At 42.7% G+C, this 25,239-nt stretch overlaps 1 protein-coding gene and 1 long non-coding RNA gene across 5 annotated transcripts in view; one reads left to right on the forward strand and one right to left on the reverse strand.

Moving 5' to 3' along the window:
* The first annotated feature begins 10 nt into the window (after nucleotides 1-10).
* Nucleotides 11-13,810, forward strand: LOC115900694. The gene is made up of 4 exons (XR_004060362.1): nucleotides 11-109; nucleotides 3,677-5,096; nucleotides 12,474-12,973; nucleotides 13,726-13,810. It is a non-coding gene; the product is annotated as an uncharacterized LOC115900694 (long non-coding RNA).
* Nucleotides 13,811-17,602: 3,792 nt separating this feature from the next.
* ZNF841 (zinc finger protein 841) overlaps nucleotides 17,603-25,239 on the reverse strand; it is a 47,921-nt gene continuing 40,284 nt past the window's right edge. For all 4 annotated transcript variants that reach the window (XM_030942022.1, XM_030942024.1, XM_010376537.2 and 1 more), the window contains one exon: nucleotides 17,603-20,449. In XM_030942022.1, coding sequence (XP_030797882.1) covers nucleotides 17,946-20,449 — 2,504 coding nt within the window. In that variant the 3' untranslated portion in view covers nucleotides 17,603-17,945. The remainder of the gene's footprint in view (nucleotides 20,450-25,239) is intronic.

A 25,239-nucleotide genomic window follows, 5' to 3' on the forward strand; every position in this document is an offset into this window, starting at 1 on the left:
TTTCCAGACACCTCAGCCCTGGCAGAAAATGGAGAGATTATCAGAGGCTTGAGTTCACACAGACAGATACGGCGTGTGGGTAAAGTCCTCTGAACAGACAGGGAACAGAGTAAGTTGATCTCCTTGTAGGGGATAGTGAACGGCGCAAAATTCTCAAAGGCCGGAACCCGTTATTACCACAAAGGCGCGGCATCAGTTCTTAACGGTTATGATGGCTGTGACGTCTCAGCTCAATGGAAAATTAAAGTCACCTCTGGGCACCTCAATCACTATTCTAAATGCGAAGCGTTTTAGAGGCCGTATAAAAACTGAATCAAGCGAGATTAGAACAAAAAATAAGCGAGCGGTGCGTTGCAGGTAACCGCGCCGTTGGGCGGGAGCACTGTGGGGGCGGCCATTTTGGGGGAAGCTCGGTGTCCTTACGGCAGAAGGAATGCTCTCTGGGAAGCTTGCGGTGGAACTGGCCCGTGGAATTGTCTCTAGAAGAAGAAAACCACCTGGCTCTGTTCTTGACTCTGGAAATGAATCGTTTTCTAGAATTATTTAGGTTGTTGGCAGATTAATTTCCTTCACACAGTTTCCTTGCCCCCACCCTTTTAAAGATAGGAATCTTTAAAGCCAACAGTAGTATTGTCAAATCCCTTTCATATTTGAAACCTCTGACTATTGCATCTCTCCGGTTTCTCCTATTATTAAGTGCTTGGGCAATCCAGAATAATCTCCCAATGCTAAAGGCAGCTGATTAGTAATTACAGTGCAGAGTCCTTTTTGCCATGTAACATAATATAACCATGGGAATTATTCTGGAGTTGGAGATCTGCCTATGATATGACACTAATGAATATTTTGCAATGAAAAAATACTATTTTTAAAAATTGTCCATATATCTACAGAATTATTACCACAAGTTATGCCTTGTGACGGTTTTTTATAAGAAAGAAGCAAGGATGAAAATGTCAACATTTTCAATTGTGTGTTTTCTTTTTAATAATAAAGCATGTGTTCTAATTTACAAAAACCACAATAAAGGTATTTTCATCATGTCAGTCTTGAGGCTGAACAACACTTAACATTCTTTTTCCTTTTAACTGTCTGCCTTCTCTCTTCCACTACACTCTCTATACCCCACACTCCAGGCTCTCTTCCATCATCTTATGCCTATGGCCCCTTTCCCCTGTACCCTCTTATTACTTCCATCTGTCACACAGACACACACTGTCACTCCTCTAAACACTCTAGTGTTAAACAATTGCCACTGATTGTTTTTGACAAGTGCCCTATGGGTAGGAGTGTTCACATAGATAAAGCTGAGTCAAGTCAAGTAGAGAAATACTATGAGAATAGACCTATTCAGCAGGCTGCAACACATTTCGTAGTGAAAATTCTGTGGGGATGGAGGCTTTTGGGTGTTTCAGAGCCATTTCTGCCATTTTCAGAGCCATTTCTACTTCCTCAAGTGCAGATATTCTGCTAGGGTGCAGATATTCACTGTTACTGTTGTTAAAAGGTGGTTGCTTTTCAAGGCTGCCTTGGAGCAGAGGATATGGGGATACGATTAGGGCAAGGTAAATACTACAAGGTAAAGCTCACTTGTGGCCGGTGTTGTGAACTTAATTGGCCACTCTAGAAAAGGAACTAACTGGCCCCTAGCCAGGGTCTAAAAACTAGATCTAGATAGCACAAAAAAGTTACATTAAACTTCCTCTAGTGTCCAATCTATCAGATTCCGATCCTGAAGGACCAACTCAGTCTCTCTTCTACTTCATCTCCTTTCTCTCATCTTATAAAAGATATTCTTTGTGAAAACTCTGTTTATTTCACATATAACTCAGATTTAGCTGGGCCTGGTTCTCCCCTCCAAGATCTTGCCTTTACCACATAACTTTCGCAGCCTCGAAATGCTGAAGATTTCCCAGAAATTTGTTCTAATTCCTAGGGGTTTAACCTACCAGTATCTCCTCTGTATTCATCTTGGCCTTCTCTATAAAATTAGATTTTTTCTAACATAAGTACAGATATAAAGCTCAAATCCCCTCAGATATTTCCAAAAGAATTTACTTTTACAGAAAAACCTCAGTGACACATGTGGCCTTTTTTGAAGATACTGTGAGAGTGACAGGGACAGAGATAACAGGGTACTCAAGAGCAAAAATCTTCAGAACGTCTCATAATTACTTTTTCTCCACATCCCCTCTAGGATGCCTCACCTGTGAGTCTTTTCATATCTTCCTCCTCTAGCTATGCAGTGCCCCACCTGCTGGTCTTATGCTGATCTCTCTCGTGGCCCTACCTGCCCCAACAACTTACATTCTTCTCCATTTTAATATAGATCAATTAATTCTTCCAAGAATATACCCTAAACACTTACATTTATTGCGATTTAGAGAGTAGTTAATACACCTTCTAAAAAGAATAGTTAGGGATTGCTGGGTGCGGTGGCTCACGCTTGTAATCACGAGGTCAGGAGATCGAGACCATTCTAGCTAACATGGTGAAACCCCGTCTCTACTAAAAATACAAAAAAAAAAAAAAAAATTAGCCGGGTGTGGTGGCCGGTGCCTGTAGTCCCAGCTACTCAGGAGGCTGAGGCAGGAGAATGGCATGAATCCGGGAGGGGGAGCTTGCAGTAAGCCGAGATCGCACCACTGCACTCCAGCCTGGGTGTCTAAGCAAGACTCCGTCTCTACCTTTTTGTTTTTTTTTTTGTTTTTTTTTTTTTTTGAGACGGAGTCTGGCTCGGTCGCCCAGGCTGGAGTGCAGTGGCCGGATCTCAGCTCACTGCAAGCTCCGCCTCCCAGGTTCACGCCATTCTCCTGCTTCAGCATCCCAAGTAGCTGGGACTACAGGCGCCCGCCTCGTCGCCTGGCTAGTTTTTTGTATTCTTGAGTAGAGACGGGGTTTCACCGTATTAGCCAGGATGGTCTCAATCTCCTGACCTTGTGATCCGCCCGTCTCGGCCTCCCAAAGTGCTGGGATTACAGGCTTGAGCCACCGCGCCCGGCCTTTTTTTTTTTGAGACAGAGTCTCAGTCTGTCGCCCAGGCTGGAGTGCAACGGCGCGATCTCAGCTCATTGCAACCTCCGCCTCCCGTGTTCAAGTGATTCTTCCGCCTCAGCCTCCCAAGTAGCTGGGATTATAGGCACCTACCATCATGCCCAACTAATTCTTATATTTTTTGTAGAGACTGGGTTTCACCATGTTGGCTAGGCTGGTCGTGAACTCCTGACCTCAGGTGATGCACTCGCCTCTGCCTCCCAAAATGCTGGGAGTACAGGTGTGAGCCACCATGCCCAGCCTATCTATCTATCAATCTTATTTTGAATCACACCTCTGGTCACTTTCAGGAACTATGGAAGTTTCTGTCACCCAGCATGCAGTGGCATGATCTCAGCTCACTGCAACCTCCGCCTCCTGGGTTAAAGAGATTCTCCTGCCTCAGCCTCCCTAGTAGCTGGGATTACAGGCGCATGCCATCACGCCTGACTAATTTTTGTATGTATTGTAGAGACAGGGTTTCACCATGTTGGCCAGGCTGGTCTTGAACTCCTGACCTCAAGTGATCTACCCCCCTCAGCCTCCCTAATGAAGCAATATTTAATTAAGATTTCTATCAATTGGATACTATGCATCAGGATGAAGATAACCTGATTTATTCACCGTTGCTATCCCCACATAGATGCCACATTAACCAGCTGAAGAAAATCCTGAGACTACAATAGAAAGAAATGTGGCTTCTCCGTAAGTTTCTGTATTGATGTTCCAAGGATGATGAATGTGTAAACAACTGAATGTTGTGCAAAATCATGCAGTTTACTTATTTATGATAAGATGAGGAGAATTTGTATTTCTGATCCAGACAAAGCAGAGCCTGGATACAGTGGAGTCACAGCTCATGACAACAAAGGGGATGACACTTGGAAAACACACAGAAATGAGGGCAACACTGTTCACCAGCCACCACCCGGGATTATGAAATCGAGCAATACAAACATGAATGTAGGAGGAAAGGATATGAAAAGACACAAAGGTGCTCACCAGGACAGGATACTCTGGGTCACTCTGGACTCGGAGGATCTGTAGGAAACATTATTCCTGTGAATGTGTTGGACTTACTGCTTGTGCCTGTACAAAATGAAAATCCTGGAGCCACTGGACAAGATTATGAGCACAGAAAATAAAACTTCAGGGAATACAAATAATGCTGCATACAATGGGTCTATAATTTTGTTAAAACCTAGAGTAGAACAGTAACCAAAATCTCTTCTTTGTGATGTTATTGTCATTGTATGTGACAACCAGATACACCGGAAAAATTTACTACAATGTACAGGATCTAGCAGATGGGAATGGAGTATCCAATGTACTCTGCAGCTTTTACTTTAAGATCCTTCCACCTGGAGTTCATGGGGCTGATCTTTATGGTCTGGAAGACACTCAAGAGGCAGGTGGTGCCAATGGACATAGTCCTGTCCACTCTTTCTACATAGAAAGTATGTTCACATCCAAAACCATTGAAGAAATGTGTCAATCCAAAAGCTGACATTGGGGAACTCCTTTTGAGAGAAGAAACATGGGGTTTCCAATAATCAAGTGCTTGAGACTCACATCTGTGGACCTCAACCTGGATCTTGTGTAAGAAAGAAATAGATAATGGCAAACGAGAGAAGTTGCCTAGGATTTCAACCCTCATCTGTGATAAGAAGATTATCCTTATTGCCACATCACTAGAATCTTTTCTTTCATTCAGCACATGTTCCTTTAAGGATGGTAACAATCATTCTTATGAGAAAACAGCCTTATTGAAGATTCTTGTCATTAACAGTAACTTTCACTGTGTGCTCCTGTGAGGATAGCCAGGTGCACTTAGAAATGGAAAGAATTACCAGGGTACTTCATCGAAGTCAGCACTAAGGATGAGGTGGTGTTAACCATGGGAGAAGCAATGACAAGTGACAGCAAACAGAAAAAAAGCATCATCTAACATTTTATGAATAAACTGATGAGGTAGTTATAATGGAAAAAAGACATAACCTCAACCGCTACCAACACTATAGAACAAATTACTTCTGAATGAATTGCTGATCTAAATTTTCATGGTAAGTAATACAATTTTTAGAAAAACAATAATAGTATTTTTGTGGTTTTAGAATAAAAAAATGTTTCTCAAGTCACACAAAACACAATAATATAGGAAAGATGACAAATTAGGCCATAGTAAAATTAAGAGCTGGCACTCCTAAAAGACACACCACACACACACACACACACACACACACACGAGGGGTTTGGAAGAGAGAGATGTATGTACCATAAAAAAGCACAGATTCACACAATAGAGTAAATTATAGTCAAAACATTCCAATAGAAGCTTCAAAAACATTATTCAATTAATAATTTAGAGAAAATGTTCAATGTCCTTATTAATTGTGAGAATTCAAGTAACACTACTACCTAATATCATTGTACACCAACCAGAAATCTATAATAAAAATGGTAGGAAATATCAAGTTTTGGAAAAGATGTGGGTTAATCAGGCACTTCATACCAATGGGTGTTAAAAATGGCACAAATATTTTGGAAAACTCTTTGGTAGTACCTACATAAGCTGAAGAGATACAAACCTAGGTCTCAACAATTACACTCTTACAAATATACCCCAAATAAATTTCTATCTATATCGATATCTATATATATACACCACCAAAAGGTTAATTCAATAATTTATATACCAGCACTAGTCATAATACCCCAAACTATAGACCATCCACACGCCCATCAATAGTAAAATGACTCAGCGATATCCACACAACGGAATCCTTTAAGGCAATGCTAATGTATGCCAACAATACATTCACAAAAATCATAGAATAAAAACAAAGCAAGTATAAGATAAACTAAAAAAACAGGAAAAGTGATCTATCTCTTAAATGTTAGAATAGATGTAAACCTATGTCCCAATGCCGCTTCTACAAAAACCCAACCGAACTGTAGCCTTGGACCAGGCATGGTGGCTGACGCCTGTAATCTCAGCACTTTGGGAAGCCAAGGTGGTGGATCATGTGAAGTCAGGAATCGAGGTCAGCCTGGCCAACATGGTGAAACACCATCTCTACTGAAAATACAAAAATTAGCCGGTGTGGTAGCGTGCATCTATAATTCTGGGTGCTTAGAAGGCTGAGGCAGGAGAATCGCTTGAACTCAGGAGGTGGAGGTTGCAGTGAGCCTAGATCACAGCACTACACTGCAGCCTGGGAGACAGAATGAGGCTCTGTCTCAAAAAAAAAAAAAAAAAAAAAAGAGAAGAAAAAGTACTTGATGTCAATAATTCACATTAGATGTCACTGAACTCATTTGTACAATTAAATGCAAATTAATTTAGAAGTGATGATGAAGAAATAGGAAAATCTACCTTATCAATATTGATCCCAGCAATGATAGGAAGCCTAAACAGAAATCTATCCCTAGAAGAAAGAGATATATTTATAACAGTCTTTCACAAATAAAAACAACAGCATCAAATGGTTTAAATGGCAGATTCTACCATTTTTTTTAAATATCATATAAGCCAATAATTGATGCTTTTTTCCCCCCCAAGAAAAAGAACACTCACTGGCTATGTAATTAGTGAAGAAATACAAAATTTAGCGGTCAAAATTGATTCTTTGGGTTTTCAAACAGACATAGTTAGCAAATAAGTAGAAATTGCAGCTCAAGCTGCAGTGGGATGAAGTGGTTACCAGTGCACTATGTACCTACTTTGCAATGTTTTAAGATACAGTATGGGCCAGGTGAAGTGGCTCATGACTGTAATCCCAGCACTTTGGGAGGCCAAGACAGGCAGATCACCTGAGAGGCCAGGAGTTCGAGACCAGCCTGGACAACATGGTGAAACCCCGTCCTTATTAAAAATACAAAAATTAGGCCGGGCGCGGTGGCTCAAGCCTGTAATCCCAGCACTTTGGGAGGCCGAGATGGGTGGATCACGAGGTCAGGAGATCGAGACTATCCTGGCTAACACGGTGAAACCCCGTCTCTACTAAAAAATACAAAAAACTAGCCGGGCGTGGTGGCGGGCACCTGTAGTCCCAGCTACTCGGGAGGCTGAGGCAGGAGAATGGCGTGAACCCGGGAGGCGGAGCTTGCAGTGAGCTGAAGTGAGCTGAGATCCGGCCACTGCACTCCAGCCCGGGCAGCAGAGCGAGACTCTATCTCAAAAAAAAAAAAAAAAAAAAATACAAAAATTAGCCAGGTGTGGTAGTATGTGCCTGTAATCCCAGCTACTTAGGGACTGAGGCAGGAGATTTGCTTGAACCCGGGAGGCAGAGGTTGCAGTGAGCCAAGATCATGCCATTGCACTCCAGCCCGGGCAAAAAGAGCAAAACTCTATCTGAAGGGAAAAAAAAATTAGCTGGGCATGGTGATGCATGCCTGTAGTCCTAGGGAGGCTGGGGCGAGAAGATCTCTTGAGCCCAGGAGTTCAAGACCAGCCAGGGCAACATGACAAAACCCTGTCTCTACCAAAAACAAAACAAACAAAGATACAATATGGTATAAACTTGAGAGCATGGGAAGTAGCAGATAACAGACATACAACTATTTTCCAAATTATCATGCCTCATGTTGTCAGGGCACCTTCTCTTTTATTGGCAGAGGGTCTTTATTGATTAAAGGAAAGGATTGCTCTGCAGGATGACCATGTTACATGAATAGCAGACCAGAACATTAAGAGAATGAGATTTTCATTGGAGTAGAATGATAGGTTACCTATCCGCATATATGGTAGACAAAAAATGCATATATGGTAGACAAAAACATGTAAGGAGAATGATAGTCACCTTCTACTTTGAAAAGTAATAGTTGTGGCCAGGCATGGTGGCACATGCCTGTAATACCAGCACCTTGGGAGGCTGAGGCTGGTGGATCACCTGAGGTCAGGAGTTCGAGACCAAACTGACCAACATGGAGAAATTCCCATCTCTACTAAAAATACAAAATTAGATGGACATGGTGGCACATGCCTATAATCCCAGCTACTTGGGAGGCAGAGGCATCAGAATCGCTTGAACCCGGGAGACGGAGGTTGCAGTGAGCCCACATGGCGCCATTGCACTCCAGCCTGGGCAATAAGAGCGAAACTCCGTCACACACACAAAAAAGTAATAGTTGTATATCAGATTAATGAAAATTAGTCTTATTCTTGGAAACTAAAAAGACAGCAGTTATTACAGAGGGCATTTTATTCAAAAGAACCAGAAGAGTGTTCATGTGTAGGATTCATATTTGTCTACTGAAATTACATTTTAGTATTGCTTTATAATGGATGTATTAATCAGTAAAATGTAATTGCTTGTTTTGCAACCTGGAACAAATCATGTGCCTTACATCAACCAAAGCAAGTTCTGCCTCACTGGGGCACTTCATAATAAATATTAGTAATACATCACGAAGTGCTGAAGGTTGAATGCCACCTATAACAAGTTTTTTCATATTAGATGAATTCAAACAGGATACAATTTTGGGAATATATGCTCATAATTTGCACTTGAGCTATTCCTGAGTAGGCCCCAGGACATTTTTTTTGTTTGTTTTTTTTGAGACGGAGTCTCGCTCTGTTGCCCAGGCTGGAGTGCAGTGGCCAGATCTCAGCTCACTGCAAGCTCCACCTCCCGGGTTCACGTCATTCTCCTGCCTCAGCCTCCCGAGTAGCTGGGACTACAGGCGCCCGCCACCTCGCCTGGCTAGTTTTTTGTATTTTTTAGTAGAGACGGGGTTTCACCGTGTTAGCCAGGATGGTCTCGATCTCCTGACCTGGTGATCCACCCGTCTCGGCCTCCCAAAGTGCTGGGATTACAGGCTTGAGCCACCGCACCCGGCCGCCCCAGAACATTTTTGTGGAAATACCATGCAGTGCAATTTCAGACTCTGAGCATCTAAAACCTGCCTCAGTATTCATGAATATTCACTATATGATTCTATTTCTACATGCCTTTTAAGATCAATGGCTTGCATTTGCCTTGACTTTTATGCGTGGTAAAAATAAAAATATGGCAAGTATTTACAAATATTAGGAAATGGTCCAGGTGTGGGGACTCATACCTGTAATCCCAGCACTTTGGGAGGCCGAGGCAGGTGGATCACATGAGTTCAGAAATTTGAGACCAGCCTGAACAACATGGTGAAACTGTGTCTCTACTAAAAATACAAAAATTAGCTGGGTGTGGTGGCACACGCCTGTAATCCCAGCTATTTGGGAGGCTGAGGCAGAAGAATCACTTGAACCTGGGAGACAGAGTTTGCAGTGAGCTGAGATTGCACCACTGTGCTCCACCCTGGGCGACAGAGTGAGACGCAGTCTAAAAAAAAAAAAAAAAAAAAAAAAAGTATTAAAAAATATAATATATATATTATATACATGAAAATAATTAGGAAATAAGAATTTCTTATTTGTGGGCCAGGCGCAGTGGCTCAAGCCTGTAATCCCAGCACTTTGGGAGGCCGAGGCGGGCAGATCACGAGGTCAGGAGATCAAGACCATCCTGGCTAACACAGTGAAACCCCGTCTCTACTAAAAAATACAAAAAACTAGCCGGGCGAGGTGGCGGGCGCCTGTAGTCCCAGCTACTCGGGAGGCTGAGGCGGGAGAATGGCGTAAACCTGGGAGGCGGAGCTTGCAGTGAGCTGAGATCCGGCCACTGCACTCCAGCCTGGGCGACAGAGCGAGACTCCGTCTCAAAAAAAAGAAAAGAATTTCTTATTTGCGCTTAGAATACATAGTGAAGTAAACAAAAAACAACAACAAAAAATAATACATAGTGAATTTGAAAAGATTAAATGTTAGGACAGGCACGGTGGCTCATGCCTGTAATCCTAGCACTTTGGAAGGTCGAGGCAGGAGGATTGCTTGAGCCCAAAAGTCCAAGACCAGCCTGGGCAACATGATGAAACCACCATCTCCACAAAACATACTATTATCAGCTGGGCATGGTGGCGCGCGCCTGTAGTCCTAGCTACTTGGGAGGCTGAGCCAGGAGCATCAATTGAGCCCAGGAGACAGAGGCTGCAGTGAGTTGAGATGACATAGTTGCACTCCAGCCTAGGAAACATAGCAAGACTCTGTCAAAAAAACAAAAAAACAAAAACCAAACAAAACAAAACAAAAACAGAAACAGTGCAAGACTCTGTCTTAAAAAATAATAATAAATTTAAAAAAAAAAGATTAATGCGCCAGGGTTGTGGCTTATGTCTGTAATCCCAGCACTTTGGGAGGCTGAGGCGGGTGGATCACCATCCTGGTGATCATCCATCCTGGCCAACATGGCAAAACCCGCTCTTTACTAAAAATACAAAATTTAGCTGGTGTGGTGATACATACCTGTAATCTCAACTACACAGGAGGCTGAGGCACGAGAATTGCTTGAACCCGGTAGGCACACAGGTTACAGTGAACAGAGATCGTGCCACTGCACTCCAGCCCTGGGCCACAGAGTGAGACTTTGTCTCCAAAAAAAAAAAAAAAAAAAATTAATGTTCGCTCTGAAGAATCAACATACATAATGGGATATCTTGTGGGGCAGGTAAAGTAGAAACTTTATATATTCAGCCCAAAACATATTTTGTTAATTTGCACTTGGGCCACTCCACTAGAACAGGATAGAACCCCACCCACGTTTGGATGCTGGGACTGATGATGTCACATAGTGAAGTATCATATTTGTCACATAATGAGACTCTGGAAAGAGCAGAAGACTTCCCAAGCTGGTTCAAAAGTGGCTTGTGAGAGCAGGAAAATGTGTTGTTGACTATGGTTAAGGAGTAGGGCTAGGGTAAAGGTACCCAGGCATGTCTTGAACTTCCAGCATATACCAAAGAAGGGAGCACTCAGGCTTTATTATCGACTTGCCCAAATGGGCAAAATAGAAAAAGTGGTGTGGCTTAAAAGATATCAGTAATAAATCAAAAAGTAGATTCAGATTCTTTAATCCAACGCTGAATGTTTACTCTTGAAACTCCTGACTTCTAGGTTGAGAAAGCCTCAATTTCCTCATGCTAAAACCTTATACATGTCCTTTCTTCCAGCATAAATAGGACCCTTTACACAATATAATTGTTGAAAGTGCTTCCAAAATACTGCTTAGACAAATTGTCTACAATATTTTTACATTTGAATTGTGAAAATTAATGTTTATAAGACAATAAAAATTGAGTAAGTTAACAAAAAAGCCATTTTTCAAAAAGCTATAAAAATTTCTACATGAGGTTATCATAAGAAGCATGGTACTCTATAACAATTTCTCAACTATAGCAAAGCTCCACTTTATTTATTTACTTATTTATTTAGAGATGTAGTTTCGCTCCTGTCGCCCAGGCTGGAGTGCAGTGGCATGATCTTGGCTCACTGCAACCTCCACCTCATGGATTCAAGCGATTCTCCCGCCTCAGCCTCCTGAGTAGTTGGGATCACAGGCACCTGCCACCACCTCCAGCTAATCTGTATATTTCTAGTAGAGACCAGGTTTTGCCATATTGGCCAAGCTGGTTTCAAACTCCTGACCTCAAGTGATCCACCTGCCTCGGCCTCCCAAAGTGCTGGGATTACAGGTGTGAGCCACTGCTCCCGGCCTATTTATTTATTTTTAAATAGAGATAGGGTTTCACCATGTTCCCCAGGCTGGTCTCAAACTCCTGGGTTCAAGCAATCTTCCCACCGTGGTCTCCCAAAGTGCTGGGATTACAGGTGCGAGCCACTACACCTGCCCAAAACTTACTTTTTAAAATACTTTTTAAAAACAATTATACACTTTCCTAGAAATCATTTAACCCAATTTATAGATTTACATTTCTTCCCTTGTACTTAAATGAAAAACTTGAAGGCTCCATAAATCAAGGTGGTATTTTTAGATTTGTGTGGCAAAAAATATATACAGAGAACTGACAGATAAAAAGGATGTGCTCTATCAATATGTAAAGGGTCCCATACATTTTAAGTTCCGTGAAATAATTCGAATGATACAAGATAATGAACTGAAATTGCATAATGTGGAAGCAAGAGCTCTGTTGCTAATGTGCAAGTGTATCACCGGGAGTTTTAAAACACAACATGCTAATTATACCTTAAAATATATTTCTCCCAGTCTGGGCAACATGACAAAACCCCATCTCTACAAAAAATACAAAATTAACCAGGCGTGGTGGCGTGGGCCTGCGGTCCTGAGGCAGGAGAATAGGGTCTGGAGGCAGGAAACCTAAGGCTGTTTCGTGCTAACTTCCTTGAACTAAGTTGAAGGGAAACCCTTAACTTTCCACACCTAAGTAACAAAAGAACCAGAGACTACTCCCTTTGCAAACCTCTACCTTGTCTGCGAGGCAGGTGGGAAATTAAAAGTACCTCTGATTGATTGCTTTTTGCTTTTACTTTTACAAAGTAAAGACCTTTTTAACTTTACTTCATCCTCTGATTGGTTGACCGATTGCAGGCCACCATTTTATTTACATGAGGAGACCACCAAGCGGCCAATGGGAAACCTGCAGTAGTCATTTGGACCCAAGAAGATTCTATATCCAGGCCACTGCTCCGGCTTGTTCCCACACTGTGGAGTGTACTTTCATTTTCAGTAAATTCCTGTTTTCGTTCTTTTGACGCTGCATTCTTTCCTTGCTTTGCTGGGTATTTTTTCCAATTCTTTGTTCAAAATGCCAAGAACCTGAACAACTTGCAGTCAAGACCCTCTACTGAACATATTTTGGTGAGCTAGCCAGGAGAGAAGGTAGGTTCAAAGTTTGGGATTTCTTTTTCTCCTTTCCCGTTTTACATACAGGGGAGTCTTTGTCTGGGTCTGTTTTCCTTTCCAACTGAGGACCCTCGGTGGACAGCGCCTAAGCACGAAGACAAATGCAAGTTTCTGGCCAGGGCCATTCTCTGGTGAAACTGAAAGGTTTCCCTGTGGAAGTGCCTGACTGCCACCGCTTGGTTCAGGTGAGAAACCTGAGTCCTTTTCTTCGTTTTTGTTTGAGTCCTATTCCTTTTTTTCTTTTGCTGAGTTCTTTTCTTTTTCTCCTTTTTCAGTCTTTCAGCAGCTGTTTCCTAGTAGCTCCTTGGTAATTGGGGGGAACTGACTGGGGCCACTCTCTGGTGGTCTCTGAAGGCCAAGGAGTGAACAGGGATGGCTGCCCTGCCCAGAAGGGGAAAAGACTCTTTTCTATCCTTTTCAGTAATAGTCCCTGATCCCTATGTGTGATGCAGTTGGCAGGAGTAGCTTGTCCAGGGCGAACTCATAGGTTTCAGGTGACTTAAGCTTCTTTTACTTACGCTAAATTCTTCCCTTCCCTCATTCAACTGGCCAAGGACAGAAAACCCACCTAACTATGCGAAAAAGGTTATACAAGTCAGAGGGTCTGGGCATGTCGTAGGTGGTCTGTGTAGCGCATGGCGGTGGAGGGAATTCATGAAAGGGAATTTATTATTGCCTAAGTTGAGAGGGTTAAAGAGTTGCTTTAAGTGGGATAGAAAAACTTGTCAGGTCCTCAGTGGTGTAGAGAACCATTCCAAAGCAGTGCCAGCACCCATCTAAGGTCAGAGATGTCTGACAGACTAAGTTGGAGCCCTAAAGGGGGGATGCTCTCAGGGACCCCACTCTGGGCCCAGAATTTTTCCAGGGGGATGCCCCAGGTAAAATTTGGGTCACCTAATGAGACTTCCACTTTTCAAAGTCCTCTTCTCTTTTCCAGACCACTATGGGCAACTCTCCACCTATTCCGCACTTGGCTATATCCTCAACCATTGAAATAAATTTGACCCTGACACTCTAAAGACAAAATGTGTAATTTTTTTTTTGCAACATTGTCTGTCCCCATTGTGAACTGCCCAGCCTGGAACAATGGGCAGTCACTGGCAGCCTTAATTATGACACCATCCTGCCATTAGACCTATTTTGCAAGAGGCAGGGCAAATGGTCAGAAATCCCATGTGCACAGGCTTTTATGACCCTATACCAAACCTAACAATCTGTGAAACTCCCAGAACCCACCTCCCCTTCCAACCAAAGGAAAGTTCTAAGATAGAATTAGGTATTATAGATGATATAGATGACCCCCCCCTTTTTTTTTTTTTTTTTTTGAGACAGAGTTTCGCTCTTGTCGCCCAGGCGGATTACAGGCACACACCACCATGCCTCGCTAATTTTGCCTTTTTAGTAGAGATGGGGTTTCTCCATGTTGGTCAGGCTTGTCTTGAACTCCTGACTTCAGGTGATCCGTCTGCCTCGGCCTCCCAAGTGCTGGGATTACAGGCATGAGTCACCGTGCCCAATCAGATGACCCCCTTTTACAAGAGCCACTTGTGTCTAAGGATGAACAGCGACCATCCCTATCACCCCCTTACCAAGTGCTCCTGAGGCTAAAACCCAGGAGCAAACACCGGGGACCCTACTAAGTCCCCCTAACACTCGGAGGGGAACACCATATTCCACTCTCCCTCCAGCCTTGCTATACCTTAGGGAAGTAGCAGGAGATGAACGGCCAGTCCTATTGCAGGTCCCCTTCTCTATAGCTGATATACAGCAATTAAGGAAAAGCTAGGAAGCTACTCTAAGAATCCTAGGAAACTTGCAGATGGTCTCCAAAAGTTGACCTTATCACTATTGCACTCCAGCCTGAGTGACAGGGCGGTTACATGATAAAGATGTCAGTTTACAAAGATGATTTGAGAATCTTGTGTGCAAAACCTTAAAACCAGCTGCAAAACATGTGAAGCAACAAATGACAGAAGTGAAAAGAATGTACAAATCTAAGTGGAGCACAGATTTTTAGGGTCGTGAAAGTACTCTATGTTTCCCATATCCCAAAGTAACTGTTTGTCAAAGGACACTGTGAACACAAGCTCAGTGACTTACGTTGTAAATTTACATTATTCTCCACCATACTCCATGCTGCTTAACTCACACAGTACAGTGACCTTAATCTTCCAGAAAACATGGATATGAAGGAACCACACCTAATGAAGTAGCCCTCTCATCTCATTTATTCCCAGAGGGCACAATGAAGGATGTGTAGGAAAGGCAAGACTTCATACTTTAGGATGAAGGTCACAAATAGTTAACTAGCCTTTTTAAGAAATGTCAAAGTGGCAGGGCGCGGTGGCTCAGGCCTGTAATCCCAGCACTTTGGGAGGCCGAGACGGGCGGATCACGAGGTCAGGAGATCGAGACCATCCTGGCTAACATGGTGAAACCCCGTCTCTACTAAAAATACAAAAAAAAAACTAGCCGGGCAAGGTGGCGGCCGCCTGTAGTCCCAACTACTCCGGAGGCTGAGGCAGGAGAATGGCGTAAACCTGGGAGGAGGAGCTTGCATTGAGCTGAGATCCGGCCACTGCACTCCAGCCTGGGCGACAGAGCAAGACTCTGTCTCAAAAAAAAAAAAAAAAAAAAAAAAAAAAAGAAATGTCAAAGTGAATACAATTATTTTATATACTGAATTAGCCATGTGCACACATGCTCTTGCTCCTTTGATGTACATATTACCTGGGGTTTTGACAAATTTTATCTTGTAGTTATTTTACAGTAGGTATCATTCCAGGTCAATCCTGGATGGAGAAGCAGACTTAGTTATCCATAGTATGGTTTACCTAATGTGGAATCTGTTGAGAAATGGTTTAAAATTTTACCATGTTAATTACATTTGCAAGGTTTCTATCCAGCATGAATAATTTGGTGAAGCCTGAAGACACACTACTGATTAGAGGTCCTTCCATGTTAAGCACGATCATTTGGCTTTTCTCCTGTATAAATTCTCTCAAACTCCAAAAACATGAACATTTGATTTTTTATTTTTTTGAGACAGAGTCTTGCTCTTGTCACCCAGGCTGGGGTACGTTGGTGCAATCTTGGCTCACAGCAACCTCCACCTCCCGGGTTCAAGTGATTCTCCTGCCTCAGCCTCCCAAGTAGCTGGGATTACAGGCGCCCACCACCATGCCCAGCTAATTTTTGTATTTTTAATAGAGGTGGGGTTTCACCATGTTGGCCAGGATGGTCTTGAACTCCTGACATCAGGTGATCCACTCGCCTCGGCCTCCCAAAGTGCTAGGATTACAGGTGTGAGCCACCACACCCGGCCCATTTGATTGATTTTTTTTTTTTTTTTTTGAGACGGAGTCTTGCTCTGTCACCCAGGCTGGAGTGCAGTGGCCAGATCTCAGCTCACTGCAAGCTCCGCCTCCCGGGTTCACGCCATTCTCCTGCCTCAGCCTCCCAAGTAGCTGGGACTGCAGGCGCCGCCACCTTGCCCGGCTAGTTTTTTTTTTTTTTTTGTATTTTTAGTAGAGACGGGGTTTCACCGTGTTAGCCAGGATGGTCTCGATCTCCTGACCTCCTGATCCGCCCGTCTCGGCCTCCCAAAGTGCTGGGATTACAGGCTTGAGCCACCGGGCCCGGCCTTGATTTTTTTTAAAAAAGGCTTACCACATTTGTTACATTTTGTAAGGCTGTTCTCCAGTATGAATACTCTGATGTTTCCGTTTTGATGTTCGGGTAAAAAGCCTTAGCACACACATTACATTTGTGTGGTTCCTGTCCAAGATGTATATTCTGATGTCTAGTGAGTTCAGATACCTCGGGAAAGCCTCTAGCACATACATTTATATGATTTATTTCCAACATAAACTCTTATGTCAAGTAGTGACTGAACTCTGCTAAAAAGTTTTTGCCACACTCATTTCATTTGTAAAGCATATCTGCACTTTGAGTTATTTATAGATCCACAAGTTTTGACCTTTAAGTAGTATTCTTGCCACACATATTACACTTCTGTGATTTCTCTCCAGGATGTATATTCTTTTCTTTTTTTTTTTTTTGAGACGGAGTCTTGCTCTGTCGCCCGGGCTGGAGTGCAGTGGCCGGATCTCAGCTCACTGCAAGCTCCGCCTCCCGGGTTTACGCCATTCTCCTGCCTCAGCCTCCCGAGTAGCTGGGACTACAGGCGCCTGCCACCTCGCCCAGCTAGTTTTTTGTATTTTTTAGTAGAGACAGGGTTTCACCGTGTTAGCCAGGATGGTCTCGATCTCCTGACCTTGTGATCCGCCCGTCTTGGCCTCCCAAAGTGCTGGGATTACAGGCTTGAGCCACTGCGCCTGGCCCAGGATGTATATTCTTATGCCTAGTGAACACTTGCTTAAAACTTAGCTATATTATTTACTTCATGTGTAAATGTATTAGGCCATAATTGCATTGCTAGAAAGAAATACCTGAGGCTAATGTATAAAGAGGTTTAATTGGCTCACAATTTTGCAGGCTTTACAGGAAACATGGTACTGCCATCTGCTCACCCTCTGGGGAAGCCTCGGGAAGGTTAAAATGATGGTGGAAAGTGAAGGGGGAGTGGGCATGTCACATAGCCAGAAGGGGAACAAACAAGAGGGAGGTGCTATTCACTTTCATGCATGCGTATGTGTGTGTGTGTGAGACGGAGTCTCACTCTGTCGCCCAGGCTGGAGTGCAGTGGCACGATCTCGGGTCACTGCAGCCTCTGCCTCCAGGGTTCAAGCAATTCTCCTGACTCATCTTCTTGAGTAGCTGGTACTACAAAGTACCTGCCACAAAGCCCAGCTAATGTTTTTTATTTTTGGCAGAGACAGGGTTTCACCATGTTGGCCAGGCTGCTCTTGAATGCCTGACCTCAAGTGATCCGTCCACAGTCTCCCAAAGTGCTGGGATTACAAGCATGAGCTAGGCGCCTGGCCCTGCCATTCACTTTTAAACAGCCAGAGCTCATGAGAACTCACTATCACAAGGACAGCAACAAGGGGATGGTACTAAACCTTTCTTGAGAAATCCACCTCCATCATCCAGTTGCCTCCCACTAGGCCCCACCTCCAATGCTGGAGATTACAATTCCACATGAGACTTCAAAGGGAAGGGACAAATAGACAAATTATATCAGTTAAGTATAAATTATTTGGGGATCCCAGAAGTTAGGACAACGTCTAAAGGCCTTTCCACATTGAGTTTAGTTGTAAGGTTCTCTCCAGTATGTTTTATCTGATGTTTAGTAAGGCCTGAGCGACTAATGTAAGATTTGCCACACTCATTACATTTATAAGGTTTTTCACCAGAATGAATTCGTTGGTGTTTAGTGAGGCAAGACCGCCGCCCAAATGCCTTGCCACATTCAATACATTTGTATGGCTTCTCTCCAGTATGGTTTCTCTGATGGTAAACCAAGTTTGACCTTTCGATAAAAGCTTTACCACATTCATTACATTTATAAGGTTTCTCTCCAGTATGCATCATCTGATGATTAAGCAGAATTGAACGTACTCTAAAGGCTTTGCCACACTCATTACATTTGTAAGGTTTCTCTCCAGTATGAATACTCCAATGACGTGCGAGGCCTGAGCGATAACGGAAGACCTTGCCACATTCATTACATTTGTAAGGTTTCTCTCCAGTATGAATTCTCCGATGCCTTGCAAGGGTTGTAGTGGAATTAAAGACTTTCCCACATTCAATACATTTGTATGGCATCTCTCCAGTATGTCTCCTCTGATGGTACACCAGACTTGTTTTATGACTAAAAGTTCTACCACATTCACTACATTTGTGTGGTTTCTCCCCAGTAGGATTTCTGTGGTATTTTGCAAGTTTTGAACTTTGGATAAAAGCCTCGCCAAACTCATTACAGTGGTAAGGGTTCCCTCCAGTATGAATTACCAGATGTTTAGTGAGGCTTGAACGCTGAGTATAGGCTTTGCCACAATCATTACATTTGTAAGGTTTCTCTCCACTATGAATTTTCCGATGACGTGCTAGGCATGAGTAGTAACTGAAGACCTTGCCACATTCGTTACACTGGAAAGGTTTCTCTCCGGTATGACTTCGCCTATGTATTGAAAGGTTTCCACTGTCAATGAAGACCTTGCCACACACATTACATTTGTAAGGTTTCTCTCCGGTATGCATTCTCTGATGACGTGCTAGGCATGAATAGTAAGTGAAGACCATGCCACATTTATTACAATGGAGCGGTTTCTCTCCAGTATGACATCTCATATGAACTGAAAGGTATCCACCGTAATTAAAGACCTTGCCACACACATTACATTTGTAAGGTTTCTCTCCGGTATGAATTCTCTGATGTATAGTGAGTAATGAGCCCCAATTAAAGGCTTTGCCACATTCATTACATTTGTAAGGTTTCTCTCCAGTATGAACTCTCCGATGCACTGCAAGATGTGAATGTTGACTGAAGACCTTGCCACATTCATTACATTTGTAAGGTTTCTCTCCAGTATGAATTCTCCGATGACCTGCAAGACGTGAACGTTGAAAGAAGACCTTGCCACATTCATTACATTTGTAAGGTGTCTCTCCAGTATGAATGATCTGGTGCCTTACAAGTTGTGAATTTTGGTAAAAGACCTTGCCACATACATCACATGTGTATGGTTTCTTTCCTGCATGGATTATCTGATGTGCAGTAAGGCTTGAGTTCCGTTTAAAGGTTTTGCCACACTCATTACATTTGTAGGGTTTGTCTCCAGTATGAACTGTCTGATGAGTTGCAAGAGAGGAACTCTGACTAAAGCACTTCCCACATCGATTACATTTGTAAGGTTTCTCTCCAGTATGAATTCTCTGATGAACTGCAAGGTGAGAACTTTTACTAAAGGACTTGCCACATTCATTACATATGTAGGGCTTGTCTCCGGTGTGACTTCTCCGGTGATTTACAAGATCTGAATTTTGTCTGAAGATCCTGCCACATACATCACATTGATATGGTTTCCCTCTTGTATGGACTATCTGATGTACTGTTAGTAGTGAGCCCCGATTAAAGGCTTTGCCAGACTCACTGCATCTGTAAGGTTTCTCTGTCGTATGTATCATCTGATGATTAATAAGACTTGGAGACACTCTAAAGGCTTTGCCACACTCATTACCTATGTAAGGTTTTTCCCCAATGTATGTTTTCTCGTCTTGTGTAGGTAACGAAAGCTGCAAAAAATCATTCCCATATTTCCTAGAAATGTTGGTTTGGACACTAGGAAAAATTCTTTGAAGTGGTGAAGCTAAAAAACCATTATTAACTGTCCTCTCAATTTGATTACATTCATAAATTTTCTCTGCAGTTTGAAATTTCTGCAATTCAGCCAGACCAGATTGAAAGCTTAATATAAGCTGATTTTCAATATGCTTGTTTTCTACGTCCCCTTGACTATGTCGAACTCTTGTACCAGTAAGATTGTTTTTATGGGTCATTGGCACTTCTTTACAATTTATTTCACCATCTTTCCATTGAAAGTCAAGGTCCTGTAGATTTTTGTGGATTTCCCTGAAGTAAACATTTTCAATGTCATAGCTTTCATGTCCTTCCAACATCACTGTTTGGAATTTTTCTCCTGTGTTACTGTTCTGTATTCGTGGTAATTCCTTGATCACACGTTTAGGAGAGATACCTGCAAAATATAATGAACATGGGGTTTTAAAATAACTATTATTGGTAAATATCATTTTATACTGAAAACACACTACACTAAACATAATATACTGGCAAGTTGTGAAACTTTTCTACCATGATCTTCTATTTGTAGAAATGCAAAATGAATAGAATTCTGTAGTAAAGAGTGATCACATGTAATTCAAATCAATTTTAGGAAAGCCTAGTTTCAAACATCCTTTGACCAAAAGACTCGTGTTGTGCAAACATATATGAGCACCAAAACAAGTATTTTGCAACCACTGACCCCAAATGACACACCAACCGGCAGTAAACATATGGCTCCCTCATAATAGAAGAGAAAAAAAGTTACATATATTTATTTCATACAAATAAATGCTAAAACCACAGCAAGATATACTGTAATGGTAAATACTAATAATCATAATATAAATTAATAAATAGGCCGGGCGCGGTGGCTCAAGCCTGTAATCCCAGCACTTTGGGAGGCCGAGACGGGCAGATCACGAGGTCAGGAGTTCGAGACCATCCTGGTGAACACGGTGAAACCCCATCTCTACTAAAAAATACAAAAACTAGCCGGGCGAGGTGGCGGCACCTGTAGTCCCAGCTACTCGGGAGGCTGAGGCAGGAGAATGGCGTAAACCCGGGAGGCGGAGCTTGCAGTGAGCTGAGATCCGGCCACTGCACTCCAGCCTGGGAGATAGAGCGAGACTCCGTCTCAAAAAAAAAAAAAAAAGAAAAAATTAATAAATAAAACATTCTAATAGCCTGTGATAAAACCAGCAGGTAAATAATGAACAACCACAAAATACAAATTTATAGTATGAAATTCTAAGCAATTCTCCATTAATAATAAGCAAGAACTTATAGTCTAGAGGCAGCATATGATAACTAGAAAATATGTTGACATCACTGGCTTTTAAAGATAAAAGAAAGGTAAAAGGCCGGGCACGGTGGCTCAAGCCTGTAATCCCAGCACCTTGGGAGGCCGAGACGGGCGGATCACGAGGTCAGGAGATCGAGACCATCCTGGCTAACATGGTGAAACCCCGTCTCTATTAAAAAATACAAAAAACTAGCCGGGCGAGGTGGCGGGCGCCTGTGGTCCCAGCTACTCTGGAGGCTGAGGCAGGAGAATGGCGTAAACCCGGGAGGCGGAGCTTGCAGTGAGCTGAGATCCAGCCACTGCACTCCAGCCTGGGTGACAGAGCAAGACTCCGTCTCAAAAAAAAAAAAAAAAAAAAAAAAAGGTAAATATGTCTATGGCCATACCACCGTGAATGCATCTGATCTATCTGATCTCAGAAGCTAAGCAGTGTCAGAACTGGTTAGTACTTGGATGAGAGACAGGTAAATATATAACATAATAAACAATGAAAATTGGGGACAGGTCAGCCAGGCGCAGTGGCTCACGCCTGTAATCCCAGCATTTTGGGAGGCCGAGGCAGGTGGATCACGAGGTCAGGAGTTTGAGACTAGCTTGGCCAACATGGTGAAATCCTATCTGTACTAAAAGTAAAAATCAGCTGGGCATGGTGGCACATGTCTATAATCCCAGCTACTCGGGATCCTGAGGCAGGAGAATTGTTGGAACCTAGGAGGCGGAGGTTGCAGTGAGCCGAGATTTCGCCACTGTACTCCAGTCTGGGCGACAGAGCAAGACTCCATCTCAAAAAAAAAAAAAAAAAAAAAAAAGGAACAGGTATAGTGACTCAGACCTATATTCCCAGCATTTTGAGAGGCCAAGGCGGGCAGATCACTTGAGGCCAACAGTTCGAGACTAGCCAGGCCAACGTGGTGAAACCTCATCTCTACTAAAAATATGAAAAATTAGCCAAGTGTGACAGTGCATGCCTGTAATCCCAACTACTCAGAAGGCTGAAGCACGAGAGTCACATAAACCCAGAAGGGGAGGATGCAGTCAGTCAAGATTGCGACACTGCACTTCAGCCTGGGCGACAGAGAGAGACTGCCTCAAAAAAAGAATAAAACTTGGGAAAGGAAATCAGAAATCCCAGTTACAATTTCGTGCCTACAACTATGTAACAAACAATAGAGTAACTCCCTATGTATTCACTGTCTTTTTTTGCTTTTGGTTGAGATGGAGTCTCACTCTTTTACCCAGGCTGGAGTGCAGTGGCATGATCTCACCTCACTGCAACCTCCAACTCAGAGGCTCAAGCGATTCTCCCACCTCAGCCTCCTGAGAGCTGGGACCACAGAGGCACCACCATCATGCCTGGTTAATTTTTTTGTAGTTTTGGTAGAGATGAGGTTTTGCCATGTTGCCCAGGCTGGTCTGGAACTCCTGAGCTCAAACGATCTGCCCACCTCTGCCTCCCAAAGTGCTGGGATTACAGGCATGAGCCACCGTACCCAGTCCTGTTTATTGTCTTTAATTATCCAGTTCACTGGCCACAAAACATGTATGATACAGAGATTGCACTTGGAAAATGTATGAACTAAGATAAAAGACAACACTGTTTGGAACAAACTGCAAAATGAAAACTTACAGATACAATGTAGACTGCTCTGATATAAAGACTTATGTCTGCCAAAATTCCTATGCTAAGGTCCCATCCTCAATGTGATACAGTATTTGGAAGTGTGGTCTTTGGGCGGCAATTACGTCAGGATGGTGCACAGAACTTCAGGAATGCAATTAGAAGAGATGTGAAAAAGCTTCTGTTTTTTGCATGGCAATCTTTCTGCCACATGAGAACACAAAAAGAGTCAGCCATGGCACACCAGAAAAAAGCCCACACCAAGAACCAAAGTGGCTGGCTCTGACATGTTGAACTTCGCACCACCTAGATCTGTGAAAAGTCAATTTCTGCTGTTTAAACCACCCTATCTATGGTATCTGATGTAGCTAGCCATGCTGACTAAGGTAAAGCCAATATGCTATCTCATTATAAACATGAAACAATGTTGATACATGTTATTAAACAAATTTGTCAGTCTTTACTATAAAACATGCAATATTCTAAGCTAGCTAACAGTATTAACTTGTTTAAAAAGTCTTTAGGTAAGTTATCATTATTTAACAAACAAGCACACTAAATATGCCCACAGGATTTATGTATCTATACCCAATTTACAAAGAAACTAAGATATGAGAATCTGGGTTTGCAACATCAAACGTGTTTTTAAAAACAACTTCCCAAACAAGCAGTGCAGATAACAGGTCAACCCAAATATCAAGAGTGTAGAAATAATTCAAGAGCCATTTTGTGTAGAGCACCTGATTCTGTCGCTGTTTGGGGTGCCACTATGTAACCCGCATGGACCTACGGGAACTGAACAAAGGGGGCGAATGCGGGAATAAAAGACGAGACAAAAGAGTATATTTGGAAGAAGGGGTCAGGGGGCATCTTGCCTCTAGTGGACAAGGGCCCTGAGCTTTCCACAGCCCTCTGTATTTACTAGGCAAGAGAGATAGTGAGAAGGAGAGTGGAAGAAGGGGTCAGCTGCTCAGCCCAAAGTAGGTTTGCAAGACTGCATTCCTCAAACAACAGGCTCTAGATATCACAGTAGATAACCTTGGCACCAGGGAGTGATTGCCTCCAGCAAAACTTCTGTCAGCAGGAGCAGTCATGAGTTTGCCCACATCCTGCATTCATGATAAACAATTTGCTGTTTGATCATATAGCCTCCAGTGGAATGCTGGGTTGGTCACGTCCCACGGACCTTCAGCTCCCTGCAATGCTGTGTTGCCAAAAGGATTATTCAGCCGTCCATCATGAATAACGAACGGTTTCTGAGTCATCATCCCCTGCACATATCGATTTAGGCAGTGTTATCAGACAGTGGTCAAGTGAATGAGTAGGGGTAACCCCTTACAGAATGAGAGCAGCATGGGAGGTGAGGGAGTTCTGCAATAATGGAAGTATAAAATTAATGTGCGAGGCAGTAACTGGGTAGTCCATCTGGACCAAAGTAATATGTTAGGAAAGGCCCAGGAGGAGAAAGGGCAAGCGGGGAGAGCAAGGAGTAATAAGCATGGGGCAGCAAGGTTTGTGTGCTTGCAGAGCTGTGGGAATGTAATTGCACAAGAAACAGCTAAAATCCTGGCTTTGGAAGAAAAGAGAAACTAATGTAGAAGTAGCATTGAACAATACTTAAACGTGAGAAATACACTATGGGTGATGGACAACAAGGGAAGACAATTAAAAAGGAGGTGGTATGATGATATGAGAAGAAAACAGATTATGTCTCTATAATATTTGCTATGAAATTTATCAAATTGAATGTCCCATCAGTTCTATTTCCAGGTATATGCTCAACAACCCTACCTATCAGGAGATATGTGAAAGACTGTTCTTACAATTCAGTCCTTAAGAAAAAACCTGAAAACTGCCATGAAGAGGAGATGGATGAATTCATTTTGTACACACACATAAAGAGACCATAAAACTTTATTGATAGTACAAGAATGTTAAGGAGACATGGGGTACAGAATGAGGACCCTAGCACAACAGGCGAAGATTTGAGAAAACAAAGAAAGCAGGAGACTCTTGTCAAGGTTTAAATATATGTTAATGGAGACACAGTACATACGATGAAAGTGACTGGGATATCAAAACACAACATGGAAGCAGATCTGTAAAAAAGTCATTTTTGTATGTAACTGAAGTTAAGCTGTTATTAGTTTAAAATAGGATGTTATAAATCAAAAGTGTTTTCTGTAATTGCAACAGTAACCACAAAGAATGTATAGAAGACACACACAATGGAAGTAAAACCATTTCAGGAAAAAAAAATCAACTATATGAAAACGAAGGC

This window comes from Rhinopithecus roxellana, chromosome 12, assembly GCF_007565055.1.
Source record: "Rhinopithecus roxellana isolate Shanxi Qingling chromosome 12, ASM756505v1, whole genome shotgun sequence".
Classification (NCBI taxonomy): Eukaryota; Metazoa; Chordata; class Mammalia; order Primates; family Cercopithecidae; genus Rhinopithecus; species Rhinopithecus roxellana.